The sequence below is a fragment of the Nanorana parkeri genome, unplaced genomic scaffold, assembly GCF_000935625.1.
Source record: "Nanorana parkeri isolate BGI_ZX_2015 unplaced genomic scaffold, ASM93562v1 scaffold675, whole genome shotgun sequence".
Classification (NCBI taxonomy): domain Eukaryota; kingdom Metazoa; phylum Chordata; class Amphibia; order Anura; family Dicroglossidae; genus Nanorana; species Nanorana parkeri.
In genome coordinates this window covers 755,510-769,592 of record NW_017306943.1, presented here as the reverse complement: position 1 = coordinate 769,592, position 14,083 = coordinate 755,510, and the positions used below count along the sequence as shown (strand labels likewise).

Here is a 14,083-nt window from a genome sequence, read left to right as displayed (position 1 = left end):
GGAGTTGCAATAGGGGGCAATTCACAATGAAGGGCAAAACATGTAATACTGTATATGCTACCACAGCACAGTGGTGTTTATGCAGCCTGACTGCATTGCAGTAATTCATATTAAAGTGGACCTTTCAGCTAAAACAACATTGCGCCCCAATCAAATTATTCCCCCTTCACAATGATAAAAAGCCTTTTTTTATTTTTTTCCTCCGTTTGATTACATCCGCTTTCTATCTTGAATCCCACCTCAGTGAGGGTGACGTTTCAACCTCCTCCTGCAGCCTTATGTGATACCCGTGTCACATTTCCAGGAGGCAGCAGCTTCCATACAGGATGGAGGAGGTGACGCGCAATATCTCAGTCTTCCATAACAACATGTAAACCAGACGTCCTGACGCCAGATCTGGCAATAGAACTGTCCCCTGCATACCATACAGCAACCAGGACCTTGAAAACAGCAGTGATGTCCACGGATGGCGCTGTGCAAATACAGACATGATAGCAATGAAGATCACCAGCACTTGAAAAATGGAATAAATCCTCAGGTTCTTTTTATTATAGAACAGCGTCGCATGTATCCTATAGCCAAAGTTTCGGAACCGCGCAGGGTCCCTTCATCAGGGCAAACATAGGTCACTCCTTAACTCCTGAAAAATCAACAGAACACTGTAAGTTTGGATTTACACCCCTGGGCGCAGACAGTTTGCCTCCAGAGACATACATATAGCTGTGTAGCAGGCGGGTTGTACACAACACCCGTGGCTCCCAGACACAGAGACCTGACCGTATTTAGTTGGCTGACCCTCTGCATCTGTGAGCCCAGTCCCTGTTCATACATAGGCGACACGCAACAAGCACGTGCAAAAGTGCATGCTTTGACGTGCATTCACGAAATGTACACCAAATGTGCAATGCACTTGTGCCAATACCATTTTATGGCACCCCAAACATGGCTAAGCAACAGCTTTCCCAAGCGTTAAAACACGCACAAATGCACAGGAAAAATGCAGAACACGTTGCAGAATTTCCTGCGTTTGGTGTGCGTTCAGCACCCATTGAAATCAATGGCGTTTCTGCTATGCTTATGTGTGAATGGGGCCTAAATGTGCAGAGTAAGGCCCCATTCACACTGAGCGGATTACCGCGCGATAACGCGCATTTTTGCCGCGCGATATCGCGAGAAGTCAATAGCCAATGAATTTCAATGGAGCTGTCTTCATGTACAGCTCCGTGTCGCCCGTCGCGGTCGCAAGTCGCTTCTACAGGACCCTTTTTTCGATTTTTTGCAGCCCGACGATGAAGGTCCCGCTATCGTCGCTGGAACGTCGCCCCGAAAGTCGCGATATCCCGGCCGCGCGGATCCGATCCAAAAGGTATGTCGCTTAGTGTGAATGGGGCCTAACGCATGCTTGTATGAAGCACTGCAAATGACCTGAGTCCTGTGAATGGGCCCCAAAGTGATATTGTACATATCACAATGTAGCCCTTCCTGTTATTTAGCTGCCAGTATGGGTAAGGGAAGGCTTTACTTTTAAAAGTACATTTATTTAAACAGGTTTGTACATCAGATTTATAAAAAGGACTATTGAGGCAGAACAAGAAGACAGGCTGTCTGAGAAGGAGTCAGGAAACACTTCTTAATACTGTAACAGGAGGGACAGATCCTGCACGTCTAGAGGTATGCCAGGGATGCCATATTCCATCCACCAGCCGCCTGCCAGGGAGAATGTGTCCCGGCTTCTCCCATCCGTGCAGCCAGTATGGGAGGGGGCGGTAGTCCGGCTTGCTGTCAGCAGGCGTGTGCAGTGCCGAGTCCCAGTACCAGCCAGCAGCTCTCCGGCCTCTGGAAACAAAACCAAAAGTAACCTTTGTGTCCGGAAGTGGAGCGGATCCGCCTCCCGAGAAACGAGAGTGCCAGGCCGGTGTGACCGGGGACCTGTATGGGGGGCTGATCACCCTATGGAGGGGCTTATCATCTTGTGTAGATGACAAAGAGAGACACAAGGCACCGAGACCCGGTGGGCGTTCATTGAGACCCCTCTACCCGGATCTGTGATCTATCAGAGGTAAGATGGTGACTGTGGAAAGTATGACTGGGGACACCGTGTGTTATCAATGTTTACTAATGCAGAAACTTGGGGCGCCATGTGTGATACTCTGACTGCTGTCACTTCCTGCAAATGTCACCCTGTCATCTGAGGGATCAACAACTCGTCTTTATGTTGTCATAGCTCCACACTGTGCTCCTTCCGGAGTTACACACTCACTCATGGTGGTCTATTCATCTCCTGTATCCTCTGGGAGGTGGGGTCTTTTTATCTCCTGTATCCTCTGGGGGGTCTCTTTATCACGTGTGCATGCTGTCGTGGTTATATAATTATATAATCTTGGGGGAAGGTGTCCCTTGTATCCTCTGGTGGGGAGTCTCTTTATCCCCCTTACCCTCGGGGGGAGGGGTGTCTCTATATCTCCTGTACACTCTTTATCCCTTGTATCCTCTGGTGGGGAGTCTCTTTATCCCCCTTACCCTCGGGGGGAGGGGTGTCTCTATATCTCCTGTACACTCTTTATTGTGTGTGTGTGTGTATGTAATATATATATGTATATATATATATATGTGTGTGTGTGTACTAGTTTCTTAGGTGACAGTGTTTTAGATATAAACTACATACAAGATATATTCTTAATAGTTCCTTGTAAAAGTACACATTGTATCCTATGAGCCGAAGTATCTTGGCTGTTCCCCAGCCACGTAGTGCGTACAGTATATATGTGTACATATAATTGTTTCCTTTAGGGGACAGATATGACACGGCTGTGTGACAAGTCTTGCCTGTCCTGGAATAATGTCTGCTGCTGTCATTGTTTTCATGTGGTAAGACCTTTAGCACCTCGTTACTGGAGTGTCTTTGCTGCAGATATCTCTGAACCGTTTCCTTGTTTGCGTTTGAAGAGAACAAGTCACAAGTCTTAAAGGAGAACTCTAGAAAAACATTTGTTGTCCTGAATGGGAAGAGAAAGACTTTGTTGTTTGTAGGGCTGCAACAACTAATCGATTTTAATCGATTATTGAAAAAGTTGTCAACGTTTTTAATCATCGATTAATCGGCTTCCGATTGGTTGGCCCTGTTCACGGCTCCACACACGCTGCGCGCCGCGCCTCCTCCCCACCTCACGCTCGCCGCTGCCAGAACAGTCTGCCTGCATCCACACTCCACACCTCCTCCCCACCTCACGCTCACCGTCCGCCCACATCCACGATCTGCACATGGACGCGGGGAGAAGAAGTAAGGAGGAGCAGGAGTGAGGGGGTGACAGCCGCCGATAGACCGGCCCGATCTCAGTAGCAAGTTGCTGGAGGACTGCTCAGGTAAGCCTGCACTTTCCCACACGTGGTGCTCTATAATGTATTGCTGGGATTTGTATTCCTCTATAGCTGATGGTACATTGTGCTGTATATTATACATAGGAATACAAATCCCAGCAATACATTTATACACTGTCTGTATAATGTACTATTGCTGGGATTTTTTGTATTCCTATAGTGGTATTCTGCATTGCGCTGTATAGAGGACTACAAATCCCAGCAATAATACATTATACAGTGGTGCAATGCCGAATACCACCAGCTGTAGAGGACTTCAAAACCCAGCAATAGTACATTATACAGACAGTGTATAAATGTATTGCTGGGATTTGTAGTCATCTATAGCTGGTGGTATTCTGCACTGATTGCTGTATAATTTTACACTTTCCATGTCACTATATTGCACACCACACTTTTTGTTTTTCTTTTTTACTTCCACCGCTCCAAGCTTGCTCCTGTGATGGATTACAATCTCAATACAAACCAGTAGTCCCATCACTGGAGCCATTTAAAAAAAAATTATTTTATTATTTATCCGATTAACGGATTAATGGAACTTAAAGGAGAACTATGGGGTCAGGGCTTTTCCCCATAGTTCTCCTTAGGGTAACGGGAGGACACAAACCAGCGTCCTCCCGTCACCCTAGGCTCAGTATACCGCGAGCTACAGCTCGCGGTATACTGAGACGCCGGAGCGGACCCCGACATCGATGTCGAGATCCGCCCAGGTGCGTGAGCGACAGCTGGCTCTACCTATCTAGAGGCAGAGCCAGCTGTACTCGCACCCTCCCCCGTCCGTTCCGCCAGTCAGCGCTGGCGGAGCGGGGAGGGGGGAATCCAGCCCCTCCCCTGTCACGGCAGAGAGCCGTGACAGGATCGAGAGGTGAGCGAACGCCGCTATGTGTTCGCTCACCTCCCGATCTACTGAGCCGACCTGTGACAGTCTCATTGTCACAGGTCGGCTAGAACTATGAGTTGAGTGAAAAGCACTCACCTCATAGTTCTCCTTTTGAATAAACGGCTAACTAATCGATTTTGAAAATAATCGTTAGCTGCAGCTCTAGTTGTTTGTTTCCTCATTGGGAAATATTTCCTTCACTTCCGTTCTCAATTACAATGTCACCAAGACAGATAGTGAGTGAATCTTAAGAGACGGTAAAAACTTTTTTAAAGTAGAAAGCTTTAACACTTGTCAGGTTTTTACAGTTGTCTTGCCAGATCCCCCTCACTTCATGTCCCTGGGACAGTGGTCATCATAACAGGAAGTAAGGGAAAATTGTCCCAACTGGGACCCAGGCAGCAATAAAAAAAGTGTTCAGAGCTTCAAACACTTCCCCCCTGTACCCAAACCAAATACACGTTTGACTATGAATAATTAGGGTAACACAGGATTTATGTTACCATTTCTATATTTACCTCCCTTAATTATTGACCCGATTGTGACGCTTCAGCTCAGATCAGAGTTTGAGAGGTCTCTTGAAGTCTGCCAGTTGCTGCCTGTCTATTGCCTACCACCATTTTTTGTTCTTGCATAAGGCTGTGATGGTATTAGACTGATTAGCTAGTGACTCTGCTCTCTCCTCCTATTAGCATGTCCTTTTTAAAACATATTCACTGCAGCATAGCAAATTGTCTCTTTCTCCTTCTCCCTCTCCCAGTCTTGGTGGTGCTGTACAGTGGTTTGCAAGAGGCTGACATCAGGTCAGATCAAGGTAGTTGAAAAAAACAAAATATACATTTGATGGAGTGTTAATGAATGCAGCCCTAAATGTATTTGTGTTGCATACCTGCCTGGAGTTCAGCTTTAGAGAGAAAATAATGTCCCGCAGGTTTAAGTGCAGTGCTGACAATTACTGTTGGAGATTGCTGCTACCTCCGCCCCCCCACATATTCATATTGGCCCATCGATATGATAGACTGTTTCACTGGCCAATGAGAATATGCAGGAAGCGGTGGGCAAGCTTGGTCACTATTAGGCATTAGTTATGAGGCCAGACTTGGTGTGAACCCAGTTGCAGTGAGTTTTCCAAAGCCTGCTCAAAACTGTGACCGTCACCCCTCCCTCCCGGCCTAGTCAGTGGCGGCAGTTGCAGCAAGGCGTTCTCTACAGCTTTGTGATCTATAGCTGCAGAGCAGTGAATGCGCCTGCCACAATTGATTGGGCCGGGAAGATGGGGTACGATGACCGTTCTGAGCGGCTCGGACGGACTCAGGCAAACTGGGTTTGCACCAGGCCCATTTAACAGTGTATGACCACCGTACATTTATTGATCTTACTCCGGCAATACCTAATATGGATCACGGGCAGGGCCCTCCTCACCATTTTGGCTTGACTTGTATGGTATCTGTACTGCCTTCCCTTATTTTGAAAAGTGCTGCACAAAGTGTTGGCGCTATATAAATCCTGAATAATAATAATGGTATATTTGTCATTTTTGTAAGCATGCTTGTACATGAGACGAGGGCTTTAGAAAAAAATGGGGTGTTTTTAATTTGTTTATTAAAACTTTAATTTTTAAACATTTTCTTTGGACACCAATGGTGGAGAGGTGACTAATGCAATCACTGACACCAATGCCGGGGGTCATTATTGCGGTCACTGACACCAATGCTGGGATGATGACTAATGCAGTCACTGACACCAATGCTGGGAGTCATTATTGCGGTCACTGACACCAATGCAGTCACTGACACCAATGCTGGGGGTCATTATTGCGGTCACTGACACCAATGCTGGGGTGATGACTAATGCAGTCACTGACACCAATGCTGGGGGTCATTATTGCGGTCACTGACACCAATGCTGGGGTGATGACTAATGCAGTCACTGACACCAATGCTGGGGGTCATTATTGCAGTCACTGACACCAATGCTGGGGGTCATTATTGTGGTCACTGACACCAATGCTGGGGAGGTGACTAATGCAGTCACTGATGCCAATGCTGGGGGTCATTATTGCGGTCACTGACACCAATGCTGGGAGTCATTATTGTGGTAACTGACACCAATGCTGTGGTGATGACTAATGCGGTCACTGACACCAATGCTGTGGTGATGACTAATGCGGTCACTGACACCAATTCTTGGGTAATTATTGTGGTAACTGACACCAATGCTGGGGAGGTGACTAATGCAGTCACTGATGCCAATGCTGGGGGTCATTATTGCGGTCACTGACACCAATGCTGGGGGTCATTATTGCGGTCACTGACACCAGTGCTAGTGGCTCTTATTTAATCCTCTGAACCAGTGCTGGAGGTTATTGTTGTGGTCACTGACATCACTGCTGGGGGGCTTTATTGCAGTCACTGACGCCAATGATGACTCCAACTTTTTCTTCAGAGTGCATTGCGCTACTTTAAAATATATATATTGTGTGAACCAATTTTTCAGGCGTTGACTTGCAGCCTAACACTATGCAGTGCACCTCAATGCACCAAAACTCATTACTATCGTGTGGCCCTTTATCCACTTGGGCCACCACTGAATTAGTAATTCCAAGACCTCTTGGTTTGTGTTGAATTCGCAATGTCTGACAAATTTGATATTAAAGTAGATCTCTAGGCAAACTTTTTTTTTTTAATGTTGGATGGCATTGGGAAAGGTTAGATCCTTTGTCAAGTCTTATTGTAGTGCCCCCATTGGAAAGACTCACCCCTCTTTTTGCTCTGATGGCCATTGTCATTGAAATGGAAAGTGAGGGGAAATCCACAATGTTTGAGTTGTCCCTAGAACAAAAGGTAAGGGAAAATCTTCCACTGGTCTCTTCCTCTGCTCCAGCGATGGTATGTTCCTCGGCATCCTCACGTCCAATACGCTGTATTGGACATAACTCATAGGACCTTTGACTGTTGGAGCTAAGGGGAGCGAGGATAAAGAGAGTGGTCTAAAATAGGGCTGCAACAACTAATCGACATAATTGCTCCAAGCTTGCTCCTGTGATGGACTACAACCTCAATACAAACTAGTAGTCCTATCACTGGAACCATTTTTTAAACTTTATTTTATTGTTTATCCGATTAACCGATTAATCGAACTTAATAATCAGCTAACTAATCGATTTTGAAAATAATCGTTAGCTGCAGCTCTAGTCTAAAAGCCAGCCAGGATTGTGGTTCTGATTAGAGCTGCAGCTAACGATTATTTTCAAAATCGATTAGTTAGCCGATTATTAAGTTCGATTAATCTGTTAATCGGATAAAAAAATCAAATCAAATATATTTTTAAAAATGGCTCCAGTGATGGGACTACTAGTTTGTGTTGAGATTGTAGTCCATCACAGGTGCAAGATTGGAGCGGTGGAAGTAAAAAAGAAAAAAAAAAGTGTGGTGTGCAATATAGTGAAATGGAAAGTGTAAAATTGTACAGCAATGAATGCAGAATGGCACCGGCTATAGAGGGCTACAAATCCCAGCAATAGTACATTATACAGCAATGCAGAATACCACCAGCTATAGTGGAATACAACAAATCCCAGCAATAGTACATTATAGCTGGCGGTATTCTGCATTGCGCTGTATAATGTATTGTTGCTAGGTTTTGTACTCCTCTATAGCTGGTGGTATTCTGCATTGCGCTGTATAATGTATTATTGCTGGGTGTTGTAGTCCTCTATAGCTAGTGGTATTCGGCATTGCACCACTGTATAATGTATTATTGCTGGGATTTGTTGTACTCTATAGCTGGTGGTATTCCGCATTGCGCTGTATAACGTATTATTCCTTGATTTGTAGTCCTCTATACAGCGTAATGCAGAATACCACCAGCTATAGAGGCATACAACAAATCCCAGCAATACATTATACATACAGTGTATAATGTTTTGCTGGGGTTTGTAGTCCTCGGTATAATATACAGCACAATGTACCATCAGCTATAGAGGAATACAAATCCCAGCAATACATTATAGAGCACCACGTGTGGGAAAGTGCAGGCTTACCTGAGCAGTCTTCCAGCAACTTTCTTCTGAGATCGGGCCTGTCTATCTGCGGCTGTCATCCCCCCACACCTGCTCCTCCTTACTTCTTCTCCCCGCGTCCCTGTGCCGATCATGGATGCGGGCGGGTCTGGCAGCGGTGAGGTGGGGAGGAGGTGTGGCGCGCAGCGTGTGTGGAGCCGTGAACAGGGCCAACCAATCGGAAACCGATTAATCGATGATTGAAAAAGTTGACAACTTTTTCAATCATCAATTATGTCGATTAGTTGTTGCAGCCCTACACACAGGTAAGTCCTCTATGAATAAGCCTTCGGGTGAAACATGTGAGAGGTTGTAGTTGGTTGGGGGTGTGCAGTGCTGGCATTTGTAGCTTTATACAATTTTTCACAGATATACTGGATTTGCTGTGAATTTTTATAAAGTCTGCAGTATTGGAATTCTCTGGATAGTGCCGTCTGTTTGTATACTGCTGTATGTCGATTAGTTGTTGCAGCCCTACACACAGGTAAGTTTAAACCGCTTTTAAAGCCGTTTTTTTTTAACTTTTTGCATATATCTACTGCTCGCTAGCAGTAGATATATGCAAAAAAAGCAGAGGGTTTAAAAACCCCTTTAACTTCCTATCCAATGCAGGAACTACAAGGGATAGAGCAGCCTCCAGCAGCTGTCCATCTACTAGCTAAGGCTCCATTCGCACATTAGTGGTTTGTGTGGAAACGCGCTAAACATAAAAAACAATGCATTCCAATCTGCATTGTCCGCAAAATAGTCCAACTGTGATTTTCTGGGCGGATTCAGCGCGTTTGCAGCTATCGCTATATCCGTGCGTATGTTATAGTTTGCACGGAAAACCACTTGGGAGAATGCAAACGCCATATTTTAATGGAGCCTAGGAGAAGGGAGGAGCAGGGGGAAAGGTAGAGTGGCTTGCCTTGCTGTGCCTCTGTGTCTGTGAAGACACACACATAGTTTACTAGCACACACAATGGTGGCTCCATAGGACCCTGCAAGGGAGATGAGTCAACCTCCAACCTAAAACAGGATATCAAGACTAGATGATTCTGCAGGAAATGAAAACGTATAAACATTAAGAAGCAGCATTCATTGTAAGTAATTTAATCGGCATTTCAAATGTCTTTAAAAACCTTCTGACTTTGATATCACTTTAGGAACTTAAGGACATCTTGGCTTGATGATTACCAGGGAATTATTCATTTCTTATTTAAATACCGCTTTGAATTTGGACGGAAGCAATGTCTGAAAATAGCTGCATTATTGATTCGGTCCTGCACAGGTTTTGTGACTTTGTTTGCTCTTCGGCCTTGTTTAAATGCCATCACTGAGCTTCATTGACATTTTCTGGGATGCTAGAAGCAAGAAGAAGGATCAGAGGGTTGTCGTTAAAATGGGGTGCTCTCCTTGTGCTCACGTTCTGCTTTTTTGGATTTGCGTTCACTACAAGTTTTACAGAACTGCCTTGGAAATCTTTACCGAGCCCTGCTGGTGTTACATCCAACAATGCAAATGAGTGTAGGGAAAATGGAAGCCCCTGCCAAGGAGAAGGCAATGGAGCATGGAGATTCTGCTTGTAGAAGTTCTTTTTCTCACTTGGCTGGTCTCTGTGATCTATGTAGCTGGGTCACCTTCCCTCATTAAACAATAATTGAATAATCTAAAGCCTCTAGTTTTTTTTTAACCTTTTAGAGGGTAAACCGGAGGGTTCACATGTTTTTTTGTCTTAGGGGGCATTCACACGTGTGGCTTGTGGTAATGTACAGCACCCTATACGTGTGTTGTGGCAACACGTGCGTGCCAATGCCACAATGCATGCCAATGCACCTTCTCTATGCAATGTGGTGTATTGCAGTGCTATTCATTTTAAATGGCACCCCAATGCACTGCGCAGCACATCACCATGCTCATAGCACACGCTGTGGTGCACTGAATTTGGAGGGAAAAAAGTCATGCATGTTTCTTCATTCATTGCAGTGCGTTGGCAGCCCACTCATAATGACGCATCGCAGCGTATTGCTTCAGTGTAAATGAGCCTTAAAAGAAGTGGAATGAATCCCTTTTTGAAATGGTAAACACGCCTTGGAAGCTGGACTTATCCTACACCCTGCTAGATAGTGGTGCTATAAGAGGTGGCAAGGACTGAGCAGGGATTTTCCATCATTTTCCTATGCTCCTGTTTAGAAGCAGTGCTGCTAATGTACAGCTATTAAAGACAAACTTCACCCCCCTAACCCCACTACGCCGGTCAAATCAAACAGTAACCCTTGCAGTGGGGCCACCCTGCACTGCAAGGGTTAAGTGCTTGTTTTGTCTAGGGAGCTAAAATAACAGTTCTACTCACCGGAACCATGACCGCTACTTGCTGTTACCCTGCTCCCTCCAGCCTCTCTGCCCCTCCGCTCCAGTGATGGAATGTCCCTTGGCATCCTCCCATCCAAAACACTGTATTGGACGTGATGACTCACTAGACCTTTGACCTCTGGAGCGGAGGAGGAGACAGGCTGAATAGAGTGGTCTAAGAGCCAGCCGGGATCGTGGTTTGGGTGAATATAACTTTTATTATTTTAGCTACCTAGCCAAAATGAGCACTTACCCCTTGCATTACAGGGGCAGCCCCAAACCCACCGTGAGGGTTAAGATTTGATTTGTCCAGAGTTCTGCTTTAAACAACAAGGAGCAGCATCCATTGTAAGTAGGGATGCACTGATACAGTTTTTCCGGTATGGAATACGAGTACTGATACCGGTACTTCCGCTAGCATGGAGCGTGCCATTACCTGCCGCTCGGCTTCTTGATTGCCCAGGAAGCGGGCTCAATGCTGTTTGGCCGGCTCCATGCTGATTGGCCGGGAAGCCGACTCCATGCTGTTTGGCCGGCTCCATGCTGATTGAGGAATTTTACCCACCATTTTAATGTCTCCTAAAATTGTAGGTTTCCCCACTAAATTGTGATCTTCTCCATCGGGGCTCAGGCACCTTTTTCCATCGCTGCCAAGTGTGCCCACACTTACAATCGCTGCTGGTGCTCTGTTCCCACCTTCTCATACTATGCATGTCACACTCGGCTCTCTACAGCCACATTCGAGTACTAAGTTAGCAGTGCTGAGCGCTGACCTGTAGCACAGCATTTAGCGGCGGTTTGCTAACTCAGCATTGCGGCTGAGCAACTGAACGCGCTAAGATGGCACCATCCTTGGCTGTAAAGGGTGTAGTTCTGCTATAGGCAGCAGCAATGGAGACAACACTGCAGTGATTTTACTGTGGAAGGAATAACATCTCCATATCACAGCGGGTGAAGATCTAATGGTTCTACTGGCAAAATCAGCAGGTATTCACAAAATGTTCCAGGAAGTATTTCCAAAAACAGCCCAGTATGAGCAGACTACTTTGCATATTTGAATTTAAAGTTTCACCATAGTTTTACTCTAATAAAGTCATCACTTGCAAATAATGGTCCATAAATACAAAAAAGAATAATAATAATAATTTAAAGGGTATGTAGACCCAACTGCAGTGGCGTTTATGCGCTGCAGTTATGTGCATTTTACTGCCCGTAACCTATAAGTGTGACTGGTCCCTTAAAGAATGTAACTTTACCTTTGTCATTAGCCCCACTGGCTGAGATAGTAATGTTATACTTTGTCCCCAACACAGAAGTAAGCTGTTTACACAATGTTTATCTTATGTGTATTTGGTGCATGGTATACGGGAGCATGATTTCCTTTTTTATTTTATTTTAGTCACCATGGATTCCCTACTTGACGATGATATTTGTATATTGAATCATGAAAAAGAAGACTTTACGAGGAGGAGAGATCAAGATACTCCTTTTTCTGCGTCCTCAGGAGAGGCGTCCGTGGCCTCGCACTTTGCCCTGGTCACAGCATATGAAGACATAAAGAAACGACTGAAGGATACCGAGAAGGAGAATTCCACTTTAAAGAAAAGGCTAAGACAAATGGATGAAAAGGTACTAGTTACATGAAATACATATTATTGCCTTGATTTGTTTTTCTTTAATTCTTGGTGTATATTTTCTGTCTGTGCAGGTGAGGATAGCTAAATGGTGGTTTTCTGTTTGCTGTCTAAACATACATAAACCATACATCCAATAACCCGCCCCTCCACGTGGAAGAAGATTCAAATATAAATGCATTTTAAAACAAACGGTACTTTTTCTTTTTACCCCCTCCCCTACCTAACAGATCTCAGTTTCCTGCCCTTCTACAGATGCACAGTTATTGAGATTTGATACCTGCGGCTTCTGGGCATAGTGTGCATCCAGTGCCGCAACTTCTGCCTCTGTTGGCCATGCCTGCGCAGTAGAGCCCAATAGACTCCTATGGGGCATACCTACCTCTGTCTCCTGGCTGGGAGGTGAGCACCATAGATTTAATATGGGGCTTTACTGTGCAGGCTGGTCAGGAAGGAGAGGCGTGGGATGTAAACAAACACAGGAGGCCACAGACATCAGATCATAGTAAGTGTGCATCTGTGGAGTGGGAGGGTGGGATCTGTTAGGCAGGGAAGGAAGGGGACCTAGCATTGCACTTTGTCTGAAATTGCTTTTGTTCTTTAACACTCTAAAGCCCAAATGAACATTTAAAAACATTCCAGGTGCAGCAAAACAAAGTGTGTGTAATCAGTTACAGTCCGTTTTGTTTGGAAAGCAGCAGCCTGAGTAGAAAAGCCTGTCCCCTGCCAGAATGCTGCAAAGATGGACCCTTCTCCCTGTGTGGAAGCAGTGGTCTGTTTGCAGAGGTCCAACACAACCCCTGCTGAGTCACAACTAGAGCTCTTTAATCATGAGGGACCATGAGATTTTCTGATTTGAAGAGCTATAGATGTGTCAGACCATTGCAGAGTAAACCACACCATTGCAGAGTAAACCACTGCTCACCCACAGAGAGAAGAGTCCTGCACTGCAGCATGCTACTCAGACTGTGGCTGCTGTCTACAGAAACCTTTACAGTATCTACTGCTAGCAAGCAGTGGATATATTCAAAAACATAAAAAAAAATTAAAAGTTACCAAAAAGCTTATTACTTGCCTCTGTTTCCGCTGCTTGCTCCCGTATGAAGATCCAGAGCTACTTGAGCAGCCGTGCGGGATGGTGGGGCGGACGCATGCGCAGTAGAGATCTTCGGCGGGCAGAAGAGAGACACAGTGGAGGTGAATGCCGGGAGCATGCACATCGGACAGACACTGTGGGACTGGAAGACACAGGAGCCTGCGCTGGATCAGAGACAGGCACCAGCGCTGGAGTTATTGCTGGAAACAAGTGTAAGGAAGAAGATGATCCGATCAAGAGGCATCATTTAAGGTAAGTCCTTAAAGGAGAACTATGGGGTTAAGTCTTTTCCCCATAGTTCTCTTTAGGGTAACAGGAGGACACAAACTAGCGTCCTCCCGTCACCCTAGACTGCTGCTCGCGGTATACTGAGACGCCGCAGCTGAAGCGGATCCCGACAATTGTGCCGGGATCTGCCCAGCTGCGTGACTGACAGCTAGCTCTGCCTATCTAAAGGCAGAGCCAGCTGTACCCTCCCCCTCCCCCATCTGTTCCACCAGTCAGCGCTGGCGGAGCAGGGAGGGGGGAATCCAGCCCTTCCCCTGTCACGTCAGAGAGCGAACAGTGAGCGAACGCCGGTATGTGTTCGCTCACCTCCCGATCTACTGAGCCGACCTGTGACAGTCTCATTGTCACAGGTCGGCTAGAACTATGAGGTGAGTGAAAAGCACTCGCCTCATAGTTCTCCTTTTAAAGCACAA

General features: G+C 45.8%; 1 protein-coding gene across 1 annotated transcript in view; it reads left to right on the top strand.

Annotated features, from left to right (window-relative positions):
- The first annotated feature begins 1,991 nt into the window (after window positions 1–1,991).
- Window positions 1,992–14,083, top strand: part of AZI2 (5-azacytidine induced 2) — a 53,143-nt gene continuing 41,051 nt past the window's right edge. The window contains exons 1-2 of the mRNA XM_018563559.1: window positions 1,992–2,059; window positions 12,050–12,281. Coding sequence (XP_018419061.1) covers window positions 12,057–12,281 — 225 coding nt within the window. The 5' untranslated portion in view covers window positions 1,992–2,059; window positions 12,050–12,056. The remainder of the gene's footprint in view (window positions 2,060–12,049; window positions 12,282–14,083) is intronic.